The 14433-nt window shown below is 43.9% G+C and overlaps 1 protein-coding gene across 4 annotated transcripts; it reads right to left on the bottom strand.

Moving 5' to 3' along the window:
- Positions 1-1138: 1138 nt before the first annotated feature.
- Positions 1139-14360, bottom strand: PNLDC1 (PARN like ribonuclease domain containing exonuclease 1). 4 transcript variants are annotated; one of them, XM_083830258.1, is made up of 19 exons: positions 14120-14351; positions 13478-13535; positions 13273-13346; positions 12336-12369; positions 12064-12187; positions 11317-11405; positions 10694-10794; positions 9258-9337; positions 8093-8230; positions 7098-7167; positions 6755-6840; positions 6504-6559; positions 5222-5286; positions 4408-4461; positions 4140-4182; positions 3486-3591; positions 2144-2319; positions 1873-1971; positions 1139-1316 (listed from the first exon to the last, which is right to left on the bottom strand). In XM_083830258.1, the coding sequence occupies exons 1-19, from the start codon at positions 14193-14195 to the stop codon at positions 1247-1249; spliced, it is 1599 nt and encodes a 532-aa protein (XP_083686384.1). In that variant the 5' UTR covers positions 14196-14351; the 3' UTR covers positions 1139-1246. The 4 variants fall into 4 exon arrangements, 3 of the variants coding, with proteins under 3 accessions (XP_083686384.1, XP_083686383.1, XP_083686385.1); XM_083830257.1 differs by having other exon boundaries at positions 5222-5289; positions 14120-14350; XM_083830259.1 differs by lacking the exon at positions 14120-14351 and adding an exon at positions 13773-14062 and having other exon boundaries at positions 5222-5289.
- Positions 14361-14433: the final 73 nt, after the last annotated feature.

Here is a 14433-nt window from a genome sequence, read left to right as displayed (position 1 = left end):
TGAAAACTTTCCCCAATCTACACAACACAGAGTGCCTGCACATGAGGTCTGTAGTGATGTTAGAAGACAAAAAAAAACCACCTTATTTGCACTGGTATTTAAAGGAACATTGACATTGTGACAGAAAACCCCATCACTGAAGGGGTTACAAAAAAACCTCAGCTTCTATGCAGACAAATAACTGACTTATCTTATGAAATGAGAGGTGTAAACCACAAGCTGTGCAGAACTCACGAACCACATCTGAAGACACAATGCCCTACAGACCAGCAACGCAGCTAACCGTTAGCAGCAGTGCGCACGTGATCTTCACACACTGCAATACTGTGTTGTTGCTTTACGGTCCGCTGCAGCAATTCCCACTTTAGAGTAAAATAAAGGCAGATTCTATATATTATATGACCATGAGCCCCATTAAATTATGTGGGGAGTGATGAAATCTAGGGAGCATTATTTGGAAATCATGGATGGGCAGATTGTTTTTAAGAAGGTCATTTGTAAGAAAGATTTCTGAAGATGGCAGTCCCTGGACTGACAAATACTCTAGCTATATCATAGAAACTGATCTCAGTTTCTCAGAGTGCATGTCTCATCATATTTTTGGATAAAGGAGCACTCACATGCTGTGCACTAGAAGCAAATACAAATATATGCCAACTCATCTGACCTGTGTATGTTCTACAAACTGCAAGCTGACAAATTCCACTCATCTGCAACTATCTTCAGCTCCACTACCACTGAAATGCACAACACTCACAGCACTGCAAATTATTTTCCATTCCCCATAATCCCTCATGAGCCTCAAGAGTGGTTTCTCCATCAGCTCTGCCCATTTTCGTTTGGTAAACAGTGACATTTCCCCTGCTTTACAACTGATGTTAAAAATAGTCTTTCATTTCGTAACTTCCAGAATTTCAGCACAAATGTGTTTTATGCAGCAACATAAGCACTGAGAACAAACTGGGGTTATGAATAGCTGTGAAGAACCAATAGAAGATCAAAGTAAATTAGTCATCAAAAGAACCACCTCTATCTCTTCAAGAGGGGGCTATGCTTTGAACAGATTACAGAATAACACAAACCAGAAACCAACACATCCTCTTCAAAAGCTCATTTCTAAGAAATAGATTTTAAAAACTATTTTTTTCATACTTTATTGAATGAAGTGAAAAAGAAACAAAACAGAACATAAGCGTTCAAAAAAAAATCAGCGTTCCTCATGTCTCATCTGAGAAAGAGTTGTTTACTATGAAGAGCAAGGAGGTCCTCCGAGTACAAAGGCCAAGAGAGACCACAGTGCCACGATACCAGAGACTCTAAAGGACAAGAATGATAAAACATTGTTAAGGCTACTTATATTTAGGGCATAATTTTGTTCTTATTAAAAACTGAGATTCTTTTTCTAACTGTGTCAGGCCAGAAGTTCACCATTCATGAGCACTGCTGACACTCCTTCCAGAGGGATGCATTTTGAATCTGGAATTCTCTCCTGCTACTGAGCTTTCAACTCTGCTCCAGAAAAACCCCCAGCCCTCCCACACCTGGGAGACTCTGCCTGTCTCTCCTCAAGCTTCTTAGAGCTAGCACTGCAGCTCATTAAGGTAATCCTCTGTCTGTTATGATAGCACATGGTTTTGTGCTCTCCATGGGGAAATGTTCTCTGGTTAATCGAGATCAAGTTTAAAGTCCTGCTGCCCAGGGATGAAAGATCACAAGCAAACCAGCAGTCAGCATGGGAACCTTCTTCTCAACTCCTTGATCTCGAGAAGGACATTGAGAAAGAGCAGCACACTGCTTCTGTGACAGGGCCCGGGCACTATGTGCAGAATCTTTCCCTCCCTCCTCCCCATTCATGTGATTTTTGTAACTCACTGCAACAAGCAGTTCACATGCGGAGAGTGCCTCCAGTGGCGATAGACAGAGATCTGCAGATTAGGGTGGTGTTTATAATCGCGTAGAACAAGCCTGACGCTGTAATGAAAGCAGATGTCATTAACCATGACTTGCAGGCTGCTTACAGCATCCCACAGATCAGGACAAAAATCTCTTTATCTAAGAGTTGTCATAACAGAGAGAGAAGGGGATGAAAACTTGGATCAAAGAGGATCAAGGGACAGAAAGATAGGATTTTCCAGTCACTTACTGCTTAAATTTATTGGAGAGCAAAATGAACTGGTTCCCTGATAGCCTTCTGACATCAAAGCGACAAAGAGCTTTTAACTCCTGGTAAATCTGCCTTTCATTCATCTGTGGCCAGCCTCGGACACGGACAACCAAGAGAGGGGGATGCTGGCTGGGAACATCTTCCCCAGAAAAATTCTGGAAAACATGCAATACTGAGACATATCCGCGTTCAGAAATAGTACAGAACTATAGAACTACAACAGAATCAGAAAACATGCAAAACATGACACAAAAAAATAGGATAGCATACTGTACAACTGTTGGTGCAAGGTTATTTTTCTTTTGTCCCAGGATTTTTCTAAATATGAGTCATAAAGGCAAACTATTGCCACATAGAAAAACAGAGAAACAGCAAGCTCTCTTACAGAGCACAGAGAGTTAGGACAGTGTAAAGTGACTAATGCCATCCTATAAAATAACACTATTAATACACTGAGGCGGGAAAACTGCTTGGTGGGAAGGGGCCTGGGGGCACTGTTTGACAGCCATCTGAACATGAGCCAGCAGTGTGCTCAGGTAGCCAAGAACGCAAACACCATCCTGGCTTGTATGTAGTGTGGGCAGCAGGACTAGGGAAGTGATTATCCCCCAGTACTCGGCTCTGGTGAGGCCATACCTTGAATACGGTGTTCAGTTTTGGGCCCCTCGCTACAAGAAGAGCATCGAGGAGCACATCCAAAGCAGCACAACAAAGCTGATGTAGGATCTAGAGAACAAGGCTCACAAGGAGCAGCTGAGGGAGCTGGGCTTATTTAGCCTACAGAAAAGGAGGCTCAGGGAAACCTTATCATGCTCTACAACTACCTCAAAGTAGTTGTAGCAAGGTGGGGGTTAGTCTTTTCTCCCAGGCAACAAGTGATGAAACAAGAGGAAATGGCCTCAAGTTGCACCAGGGAAGGTTAAGGTTGGATATATTAGGAACAATTTCTTCACTGAAAGGGTTGTGATGCATTGGGACAGGCTGCCCAGGGAAGTGGTTGAGTCAGCACCCCTGGAGGTATTCAGAAGACGTGTAGATGGGGACACGGCTTGGTGGTAGACTTGACAGTGCTAAGTTAATAGTTAGACTTGATAACCTTAGAGGTCTTTTCCAACCAAAATGGCTCTAAGATCCTATTTCACGAGGCAGAATTTCAACTCATTTGCCATTTTGAAAGGTCATTTGTGTCACTTGCACGGAGACGGCTTCTGTCAAGGTGGGCTCAGCCACTGGTGGATTTTTGTCCTCTAATGAAGCCATCAGCTAGGCTACTGACCTACGTACCCCACAAAGTGGTTACAGACCTGCAATTCATACGCACAATGCTTGAGGCACCACCTCGGATGAAATTCACCTTGTTCAGGTACTCGGCTAACACAGTGAGATACTGAGAGAAAGAAGGATCAGCCTCCACTGTATCACTACATCTGAAAACAAAAAGGAACAATGTTTTGTCTCTTCAGTACTGCAGTGCCACACAAGGTCTCTGGAACACAGAACCCGCAAACTAGTGAGGGAAGAGGTGTATCAAGTCTTGGCTTCTGCAGAAGATACCAAAAAACTGCAAGCAGGGGGAAGGGATTTGAATAGAAACTTAACTGGCTGAAAGTCACTGAATCACACAGATTTCAAAAATGGAAAGTAATGGAAAATGATTTGACCCTTACCCAAGTGAACTGAACTTGAGAGAGCTTGTTCAAGGATAAAGGATTCACTATGCCATTTCCCAACCTCTGAGCCATCTCATGGCCCCTGATTACATTTTCAAAATGTCAGCTTTGACATAAATCTACTACTTTCAGATTTATAAAATAACAATCTAATTAGAACAGTGACATTTTCAATAACACTTTCTCTTATCCAAAAGGAAGGTCTGACTAAAAAACAAGAAGTCAGCCAGAGCAAACTCAGGACTGTTTTCTGTAAGACTCATCTACGTAACAAGATTTTTGATAAACATTTAAACACCACTCACTTTGTCACTCTGTGTAGTAGCAAATGAGCTGACTTCAGAAGAACTAGAAGGAGAAACAATGATACTTTAGAACAAAAATATAGAAACATAACTAAATAAATGGAACTATGGAAAGTAAAAAAACTCACCGAAGTGCAGGTAAGTAACTAAGAACAAGACTGTGTATAAACAAATATTACTTAGCATGAAGTAAACAGCGCTACAGAGCAGGAAATGGATTGCCAAACCCCAACAAAAATGTTCAAAAAGTGTTTGAGAAGCATTTTACCTGAACCACAGAGAAATGCATCATAGCCTGCTTCATGAGGAGATTTCTTCTCAGCTGTAAGCGTCCAACAAAATCAAAAAGAAGTAAAAACCTGCAGCACACTGTGGAAACTGCTTGGCCACAGAACCCTTTTTTTTCCCCATCCCTCAGCAGTTTCCTTCCTTCCCTTAACGCCTTTACACCTGACAGCACGTCTACAATTCTACGAGGCATTTTAAAATGTAACCAACAGAAAGGCAGCAGTTACACCAACAGCTGAAGAGCTTAGTAAAACGCACATAAAAAATAAAATGAACATTCATGAAAACCTAAAACAAATTGTGTTTTATGCTACTGATGGCATGAGAACCACTTCAAAACACAGGAGGCCATGGGCTGCAGGACACCAGGAGAGGTGTGAAAGTTCCGTGAGCCACCTAGCTCAGCTGTTTTCTGGGACCTCCCTGCCACTAGCTCCCTCTACTTCCCCTTCTAGGATTGCTGCTTCCTACCTCCCCTTGCCCAAGGGCTGCTGACTCTTCACTGCACCAAGTCGGGCTCAGTTCAGCCCATCTGAGTGTAAATGCCATTTGTGCTAGCAGCTCGGTGTAAACCTCTGCGTCCTGCCCTGCGTTACCCCCAGCAGCTACCAGGGAGCAGCAGAGCATGTAACTTTCTGTGAGCCCAGGCCTTGGGCCAGGACAGACACGCAACAGAAGCCCTGTGTAAATTCAACAGTCCTACCAACATTCACTCATGCTTTGCACATGGACATCCACGTGATAAAACAAACCCCTTAAGCTACCCAACTTTGAAGACATGCTTAAGAACATACCGTATCGTGAACAGTCACTTGCGAGAGCAATCACTGGGCCCGTTGGATCCGTGGGGTTCAGGTTGCTGCTGAAGACAAATGGATGCGTGAGATTTTTGTCCTTCCTCGGTATGTTAGAGACAAGACAAGTTATATGCCAGGCTTTCCTGTTCTCTAGAGACCTGTGGCTTCATTTTAGAAAAAGCTATTGAAGACTTCAAAAGGAACTTTGGTAGTATCCTATTAAATGGTGAGATTCTTTGCTGAACACTAACAGTTTTCCTGAAAACTAACTCCTAAATACTACCTCAGTCTCCTCCCCCAGTCATAACTTCTAAGCAGCAAATCTGCTCTAATTGCAATTAAAAATGCAAATTACACTAAAAAAATCAATGGACAACTTCAAGGAGAGAGGTTGTTTAGATGGCTCTCTTTGAATGCTATTTGAATGGGGGACTCAGGGGGATAGATTAAACAGATACCCATGGAATGATTGAAATAAAAGAACAAAAAAATCATCAAAACTCTGAGAATCTGCAGTCTGAAAATGCTACAAAACAAGGAACAGTACTGTTTTTACAAGCTCTAATTTGGCATCTACTTCTTGGGAGTAAGGGTGAGGCAGAAGAGGAAGTTTTGCTTTTCTTACTAAGTGTTTAATACACATGCACAAACAATTTATCCAAAGAGCAAGTGTAAAAGAGAGAAGTCTTCTACCACATCATGGTTAAGCTCATGAAATAGGGTATCTATCGATGCTCCACTTGATCACTGTGTTTAATTACTGCTTTGGGCTCAGTGCTAAGAACAGGTCTTTCCTGGGAGCTAGCATTTGAAATTAGGGTATGTTTTCACTGAACTTAAACTCGTTCATTTCATAACATGCCATACACAACACACAAATGCAAAAACGTGTGTAAGGCTATCTGCAAGCCAACCTTGAGACCAATAAAATGAAGGTGGAAAGCTCCTACAAAGCTCTGTAACCCTGCTTGATATTCAGGAATGTAGGCATCACTACAACCACATAACTAACATGAAACATTTCAGTTACACGATATAGACTAGAATATATTTTATGGACTCTAGGCCCATAAAGCTCTGATATGACAAGTGACTTTTAGAACAAATACTTCACTCCACAATAACTTTATAAGAAAGATGAGAAAATCTTTTGCTCTTAAATTTAGAAAGACAAGAAACCATCTGGAAAATATCCTGGAGAAGGGAAATAATGAACACACAAAGTACCTTTCCCAAGAAAACAAAGCGATTGCAGAAGCTTCTATAGCCCACCACTGACCTGCACAAAACCTCATACACATCCAAAAGAGTAGATACTCGAGGAAACTGATAATTCTGTAAAAGAAGAACGCATTAGAAAACCGCATGAGCTCATTTACTGGTACTGCTGATTCATTAAATGAGATCTCAGATCAGAGTGTCTCATGGACTGGTCACAGTTCTGTAACCACAGTGCACTCAGGAAAGGTGTTTTCTCTTCTGGGTGAAAGACAAGCTTTAACGCCACACAGAAGCACCTTTGCATCCTACCTTCCAGATGGATTTTGTTACGGTCTTGGTGTCTATGAGGACAGGGAACAGGTTGTGAATATTCCTTTTAAACTCCTCATAGCTTTCTGAAAGCAAAACGCATGGATAAAAACATCATGAAACTGAGGAAAAGCCAATGGTATTTTCACCTGAATAAGAAAGGGAGGTGCAGTCAGAGGAACGATGCCCTGCTCCAGCAGCTGGAGTGCAGAAGAGGTGACTAGCACCAAGCACTGCAGGTGGCTGGGGCGGTGAATGCCCACTGTGCTAACCCTCCCATCCCTGCCGCAAAGGCAGCTGCCTGCGGCACAGGCATCGGGACAGCAGATACGTACAGCATTACCTGGAAGGGGCTTGTAGAACTTGTCATGAAGATGACAGAGGTCTATGAACATGTTATGTCCCACCAGCGGCTATTGGAAGAACATAAACATAACAGCCTGTTGGAGCACATTTCTGCATAAGGACTCAGATGTAACCCACCTCAGGCCTGCTCAACAGCTCTAACTCTTTCCTCCCACGGACAGCATCCACACACACTCATACAGAAGTCGTTCAGGTTGCAAAGGTCACAGAAGGACTCGTGCTTTCAGGAAATCAGACTTGTGGACTTTCTGAACAGGGTATTTTTCAGTAGTATCCTATTTTGAATAGATCTAAGAAACTATGGGCTAGATTCTCAGTTCAGGTGAACAGTGCTAGCAGCTTTCAGTGATCGCATTTGTAGGCCCACCCAGAAGGGGAAGGACAGTTTTCAGGCCTAAACTCTTCTGAGGCTGAAATTCATTCAATAATCTGCATACAGAACATAAGAATTGCCACATACAATCACACCGACAGCCTATGTGGCCCAATAAACGCATCTGCCACATGCTGAAAAGCACAGTATCTTGCCCCAAAGGCAAGAATCTGCTCAGCTTTCTTAGATGGTGACTCATGCTGTGTAACGCAAGGATTTTCAGCGTTGCAGACTCTGCTTTTTCTCAAGTAGTTTAAGAAACACATTGCAGAATGGTTTCTGACTCATTCTCCCCAGTCTCATTTAGTCTGCAAGAGTAACAGAAGAGTAACACAGGGAAATCCAGCATTTGGATCAATAATTCTCAGTATGCTTTGGGAGAGAAACCTGGTCAGTAAGATGATATGTTTAACATCCGTTTTTTCTAACCATGATTGCAAGCTAAGAATTCATCTCAGGTTTCCTGACAGCTAAATGGGATGATCACACTGAATGAGCTGAGTGACTCAACACAAACTACTTCTTTATCTTTTACCTCTATATCCAGTGTAGCAAACTAAAAAGAGATGAAAAATTAAAGGAGAGATGAGGCTTTTTACCTTTTTAGCTTTAACAAGTATCTGGAAAAGGTTGGTAAAGCCCCGGGCAGACATGAGAATCAGCTCCTTCCGGCAGTAGTCATAAGAAGAGTTTTCCAGAAGCCTACGCTGTTGTGGACTCACTTTTTTCACCACTACCTGAAAAGAATACATATTGGATACCTCAGCCTCCCACACTAGTTGCATGTGCATTGCTTACTGGGCTTCAGTAACGCTGAGGACTCATGTTCAGCTTCTAGGCTATGAGGGTTAGAGAAATAGCACATTCCTGGGACCTCAAAACAGCCTCACTTCTCTTCTACTGAGGTCAGTGCTCCAGTAATAAAAAGAAGTCCTGTTCTAATGGTGTCTTCTCTTCTTCTCTTTATAACAGGATGTTACAACAGGATGGCTCCTACCACAGATATTTTGGACCACAAATAAACATAATTCAATTTAACTTTATGCTGATATTGTAAGTTTGTGGCTCTGAAAAACAGAAAAAAAGAGCAGTCACACAAACTGAATCCTCAAAGGCTGTGCTTCAGGTGAGTGGGATGAGTAAATCTGTCACTCTGCTGACAGTTGCTATCAAGCCAAAAGAGTACTAATGTAAAAAAAAAAAACTTTTGTAATCTATGTCTAAGCAACTGAGTGTTAAGATTCTTGTGCCATATTTTGAGAAGTCCACAGCCTTAAGTTTAATTCAGAAAATACTGCACCAAATATTAAAAAAAGATGAAAGAGGCATACCCCACTAAAACAAGCCATATTAAGAGTGAAAGTATTCAAAGCAACTATATGGCAAAAGGTCAGCAAAGGAAAAAAATACACCACTAAAAAAGCTAAAAACTGCACATTCTTATATCAAAAGAGCAATCTATCAAAGTCCAAAGACAGGAAGAAAGTCCCTGCAGAACCCCTCCAAGGACAAGCAGTTCCAGCTCAATGTATTTTGTGGCTACATGTGAAACAAAACCCAAAGTTATTCAATTTTGTAATATCCCAAGGAAAGGGATCCAGAATCAACACTGCCCAGAACACTCTTTTTATTTATTTATTGTTTTCTCCTCCTGGACCCTTATCATGAAAAGTAGAAGCAACATTTTGGTGCCTCTATGAGAATGCCAGCTCTATCTATCTAGATAGAAACCCTCTTTTCAAAAGGTCCAAGTTTCCAGCTCACCTCACTGTCTTCAAGAGGCTGCGTCCAAACATTTTGGAGAGCTTCTCTCAGAACCAGCTGAACTTCAAGCATCTGAGAGCCTAAGGCAGAAAAGAAATAGTAAAAATTTCAGAGGTGCAGAGAAGCCTATTTGGAAAACACTTCTTTTCTAAACAGAAGGACTGACCAGATGTTTCTCCTCCAGTGTACAAAAAATAGTCCTGAATATATGATTTTGGTACATTCCTGTTCACATGATGACAACAAAAAAAAAGTCACAGTGAGAATTTCTGTCAAATAAGCCTTTGTGAGGACATAGAGGAAAGCAGAAGACCAACTGAAAACAAGAAGAGGAAGGAAGGTAGCCATGTGCACTCTGAAAAAGACCATCTGTGTTTGTGAAAGGTGTCAGAACAACACACTCAGAAGCCAAGCACAGATGAGAGGTAGCTGATAACGAATTAACCTGTCATTTTACGAACAGCACAGTAAGAGACCCTTTAATCAGTCTCAGTGCTTAAATAAATCTTTTTTTTCCAGTCACTGGTGCTTGCTGTTGCCAGATCCTATTGAAGTTTCATTATCATATCTACTACAGCAGTTGTAGTAGATACTAAACTGAGCACACTCTCTACCCTCTGTATTTCACACTTTTGGACTGAGGGGAAAAATAACAAAAGTATCACCAGACAAGGCCTTAAATACTTTCAGTCCTTCCTAACCTTTTCCTGTGTTTCACCCTGTGACCTAGAGGATTAAGGTTTGGTCTCCATGAACAAACTACAAATTAGCCTCTGCTACAATTCCATGTACTTCTGCTCCCCCAGAATAGCACAGAGACTTCTCAGCTCTGCTGCTGTGCCTCCTAAAAGCTAACCCAGGCTGCAAGTGGCCTCTCATCACCCTGGCATTATTTCTTCCTGTGGCTCCACGTGCTTGTTACTGCACAAGGGAGGCGGCAAACTCTGGAAGGAGACGCACCTTTCCCTTCTCTGAGGGGAAGGAAACACCACAAAACAACAAAAAACAAACAAACAACAACAAAAAAAGATCACCCAGGGCTGAAAACAAGTCCATTGCAAACAAGTCCGAAGTTCTCCTGATTCAGATCAACTACAAATTCTCCAGTTGCTACTCTGAAGAAGCACAAAATAGAAGCCAATTACCACAAAGCAAGCTCTCCTCATCCCAGCACCTAGACATCACCTCCACCACAGGAAGACCCAATGCCACAAGAGTGCAGAAAAGCAGAGCTCAGAGATGAATTCCTGACAAGAACAGGGGCACAGACAGAGGCAAAGAGCTGTAAAGGCAGGATGGGCACGTGTGCTTTCATTCTCAAGAGACTTGTTTAAGAGAACAGGCAGCAAAGGACACGAGCAGCCCCAGATGTTCACGAGAAGTGATGAAGCCACTCAGAGCCCGCAGGTACCTAATGGAGGCACCCTGTTTCATACCGCTCAGGTCCTTCAGAATCATAGTCTCCCCTTCCTCTGCTGCTACTATCCAACTGGTCACTTCATCAATAGCCTTCTTCATCACATCCCTGTCCACAGCACTAAAGCAGGATCAGAGAGAAAGAGGGAGAGTGAGAGAAATTATTTTTTGTTTATTTGTTCATTTTATAGATGCGACTCATGCCTTGCTGTAGGAATGTGGAAGCATTTCCCAAATATGCACCTCTCCAAATTGTGCCCTGTGATCTTTTCTATCTAAACATCAAGGAACGCGCTTCTGTACCGTGTGGGTGACTGAGCACAGGTTGCCCAGAGAGGTTGTGGGGTCTCCCTCCTTGGAGACCCTCAAAAGACACCTGGACATATGGGCCTGGGCAAGCACCTCTGGGTGGCCCTGCTTGCAGAGGGGGTTGGACCAGGTGGCCTCCAGAGGCCCCTGGCAACCTCAGCCAGTCCTTGGTTCTGTGATCTAAGTCCTCCTCTGGGCAGACCACAGCATGCGGGAAGAGCTGGCAGCGAGGCATTCAGATCAACACATCTTACTGATGTACAAAACATGATCTGGGTGAAGGTGAGCTGTCAACAGCATCAGTACAGGAGCCACCTCTCTGGATAAGGCTCACCTGCAGGCTCTCCAGCTACCCTCTGAGAGACGCTGGTTAAGGCTCTTCTCCTGTAACTCGTTCATGTACGGGATTCCATCTTTCAGGAACTGAAGGGGAAAAAATTGCTTAGCTACTCTCCCCTGGACTTTCTTGCACCAAATTAAAGAATAGCAGCTTAGCCAGTTCCAAAACCGACATGTATTTAGGAAATGCTGGTGTTTCTCGTTCTCAAAATATCTTCTCCAGAAATACCAGCTGCAGGTAATCCAAGATGTATTTGTACATAAAGGAAGACACTTTTTTTGCTCTGCTTTTACCATTCCTTTACTGAGATACTTCAAACATCAAGATACCAACATATGATGCGACCTATCCAAAATTGCTAAACAGTGCTCTTATGTAACAACAGTCTCAGTTTTATGGGAAGTGTGGCAATACATAAGATACAGGTAAACTAAGACTTCCCCACCTTCGTGGCAAGTAAAAACTCCCACTGGGGTCTGTTTAGTGACTTCTAAGCTCAACAGAGTAGTGTTTTCATCTTTGAGAATCTGTCTTAGGCTGACAAAGATGTGGATATTGCCTCTCAGGTGCTTCAGAAAACCAGTGCTCATGCTCCCTGTTGATAATGAACCACACAATGGATTCATACATTAGGAAGAAGCTGCCTACCCCAAGAACGTATCATTTAGGGATATTAATCAGTTTCTCCTAGAATTGCAGAAACCTCCTCTGTTCTAGATTCCTGGCATAGAGACTACATACCTTATTAAAGTCAAAGCCATAATGAGACAGGAATTGAATGCTAGATGCAGAGAGGGTGAATTCAACATCCGTAACTCCCAATGTTGAGGGAAAGAGAAAAAAGTTGTATGAATGCACCACATACCTACAACGAAAAGAAAAACCTCTCTAGAAGATGATTACAAGAAATGACACAGCCTTTCCCAAGAGATTTCTGCATAAAATCTCAACCGTGCTGTCTTCATTTAAGCAGAAAAGCACAAGTCTACGTGGAAAGGATACTTTTTACTTACTTGTTTGAATTTTCTTTTGAGAATATTGCCAGCCCTGCAAGAGAGGGAGACCTGAATTGAAATGGTGATTTTGAGCTCATGTCTACAAATACCATGAAAATGAAATCAGTGATGTGAGGGTCCCTGAAGGAGCGCATGTTTCTCATTCACTAACACCACACTGCAATCTTTACAGAAACTATCAGGCCACTCTCCAGCTCCTTGACAGCCCTAAAAGCTCTTCACTGTTCAGTTAAGCAGTAAATAGACTGAGCAAGGGGTGAGAAGAGGGGAGTCAGTGACAGAAGTCTCCAACTATGCACACGTAGGCCAGTGGGTCCAGCTACACTACAAAAGCACATGGAAGGAGCTGCATATTTAGGTCCTCATTTTCCTATTAATCCCTAAAAAGCACATTAAGATCTTACATAGATTAAGGGTTTGAAGAAGTTTAAAACACTTCTGGAGTTTAGCTCTTGACCTTTAACTAGCTCTTAAGAAAACTATTAATAGCCCTCCACCACTACCCCCTTCTCTTGTTGACTGTTTTTTCCCCTCCATTTTAGGAACATCAGAAATACCATCCTTTGTCTTTCTCTCTCATAGCCCCCTTACACGTACATCATATCAACGACAGCCTTGAATAGGAGCTGCTATCACTTAGCTCTTGCTTGCACCCTTGGTTTTTATAGCTCTGTATTTTATCTGTAATTTTAAAATATGATAACTTTAGACCAGTAAGAAGTATATGGCCCACCCGACTTTAACTTATTTACAGTATTAACAAGCTAATAGCAGAAACATCAGAGAAAACCAACCAACCAACCAACCTACCATTGCAAACAAATGGCTCTGTAAACAGAATTCAAACGTAGGGCTTCAAGGGCTCACCAGCCAGCAAGAGGCCAGTTACAAGGTGGCCCTCAGGAGACTGCGCTCTCTGCTGAGCAGCACTTACCGAGCTGGGTGACTGTGAAGCGCTGAACGCTCTGCCTGACCTTCAGGTACCGCTCGGCGGGGGAATCAAACAGGCTATTAAAATAAAACCCAAAGCACGGGGTGGGGGAAGGGGAACGAAAGTGACAACCGTGGCGATGCACAAGCTGGCTTTCACAAAGCCTGAACAGCAATTCTTCCTCACGTTTAAAGTCCAGCAGCTTTACCTGGGCTGGTTATTTTGTGGGAAAGCTGAGTATAAGCCAGTGAACTCCATGTCAAGGCCTGTTAGAAAGAATACCAAAACAAAGCAAAACAAATGAAATATGAAGCATGCATTTCACCAGCACCTGGCCAAGGATCTCTGAAGGACCTCTCTTCACCCCAACCTCTTTGTTAAACCCAACAGCAGGTTCAGAAGAAAAAAGGGATCAACTGCTGCAAGAGGGAACCCTCTCCCTCCCTGACCCGATTTCTCAAGGAGCGAAGGGAAGCACCCTTTCTGGGAGAAGCCTGCCTCACCGCTTGTATGTAACACAACAAATGAGAGCAGCAGCCTTCACTCTCCTCTTTCCTCGGGGGTCATTACAAAGCAAAGGCTGTTTTAATGCCGCCCCCTGCCTATTCCCATTTTCCTTCCAGAAGTCTCCCAAGGCCCTCATTCTGAGAAGCACCCCCGCGGGGCTCGCTCTCAGCGAGCACAAGCACACTTGCTCCACCGAGCTCCCCTCTCGCGCTGCTCTGCATCAGCAGCCGCGGCTCCCCTCTCCCACACCAGCGAAACAAAGGCAAGCTTCGGGGGGGGGCACCGGAGGGGCTGCGCCCAGCGGGCCGGGCCGGGCCGGGCCCCCCGCAGCCCCGGCGCTCACCCAGGAAGGCGGCGCGGCGGACACGGTCCCGCAGGCCGGGCAGGAGCCGCCCGAAGCCCGCAGCCCCCACGTCCATCGCCCCCGGGACGCTCCGGGACACCGGGACCCGGCTCCGCTCCGCCCCGCTGCCCCAACGCCTGCGCGCCGCCGGCCCCGGGGCTGAGCGGGAAAGGGGCAATGGGCTGCGATATAAGGGGCGGGTCGCGACACCCGACACACCTGGGGGCCAGGGAGCCGACGGGATGAGGGGCAACGGGCGTCTTACACCCAGGCCTAGGTAAGGGTTGCAAGAAAGCTGCGAAGATGAGTAAGGG

This window comes from Anser anser (genome assembly GCF_964211835.1).
Source record: "Anser anser genome assembly, chromosome: 3".
Classification (NCBI taxonomy): domain Eukaryota; kingdom Metazoa; phylum Chordata; class Aves; order Anseriformes; family Anatidae; genus Anser; species Anser anser.
Note: the sequence above shows the minus strand (reverse complement) of the source record. Positions and strands in the feature narration are given on the sequence as shown.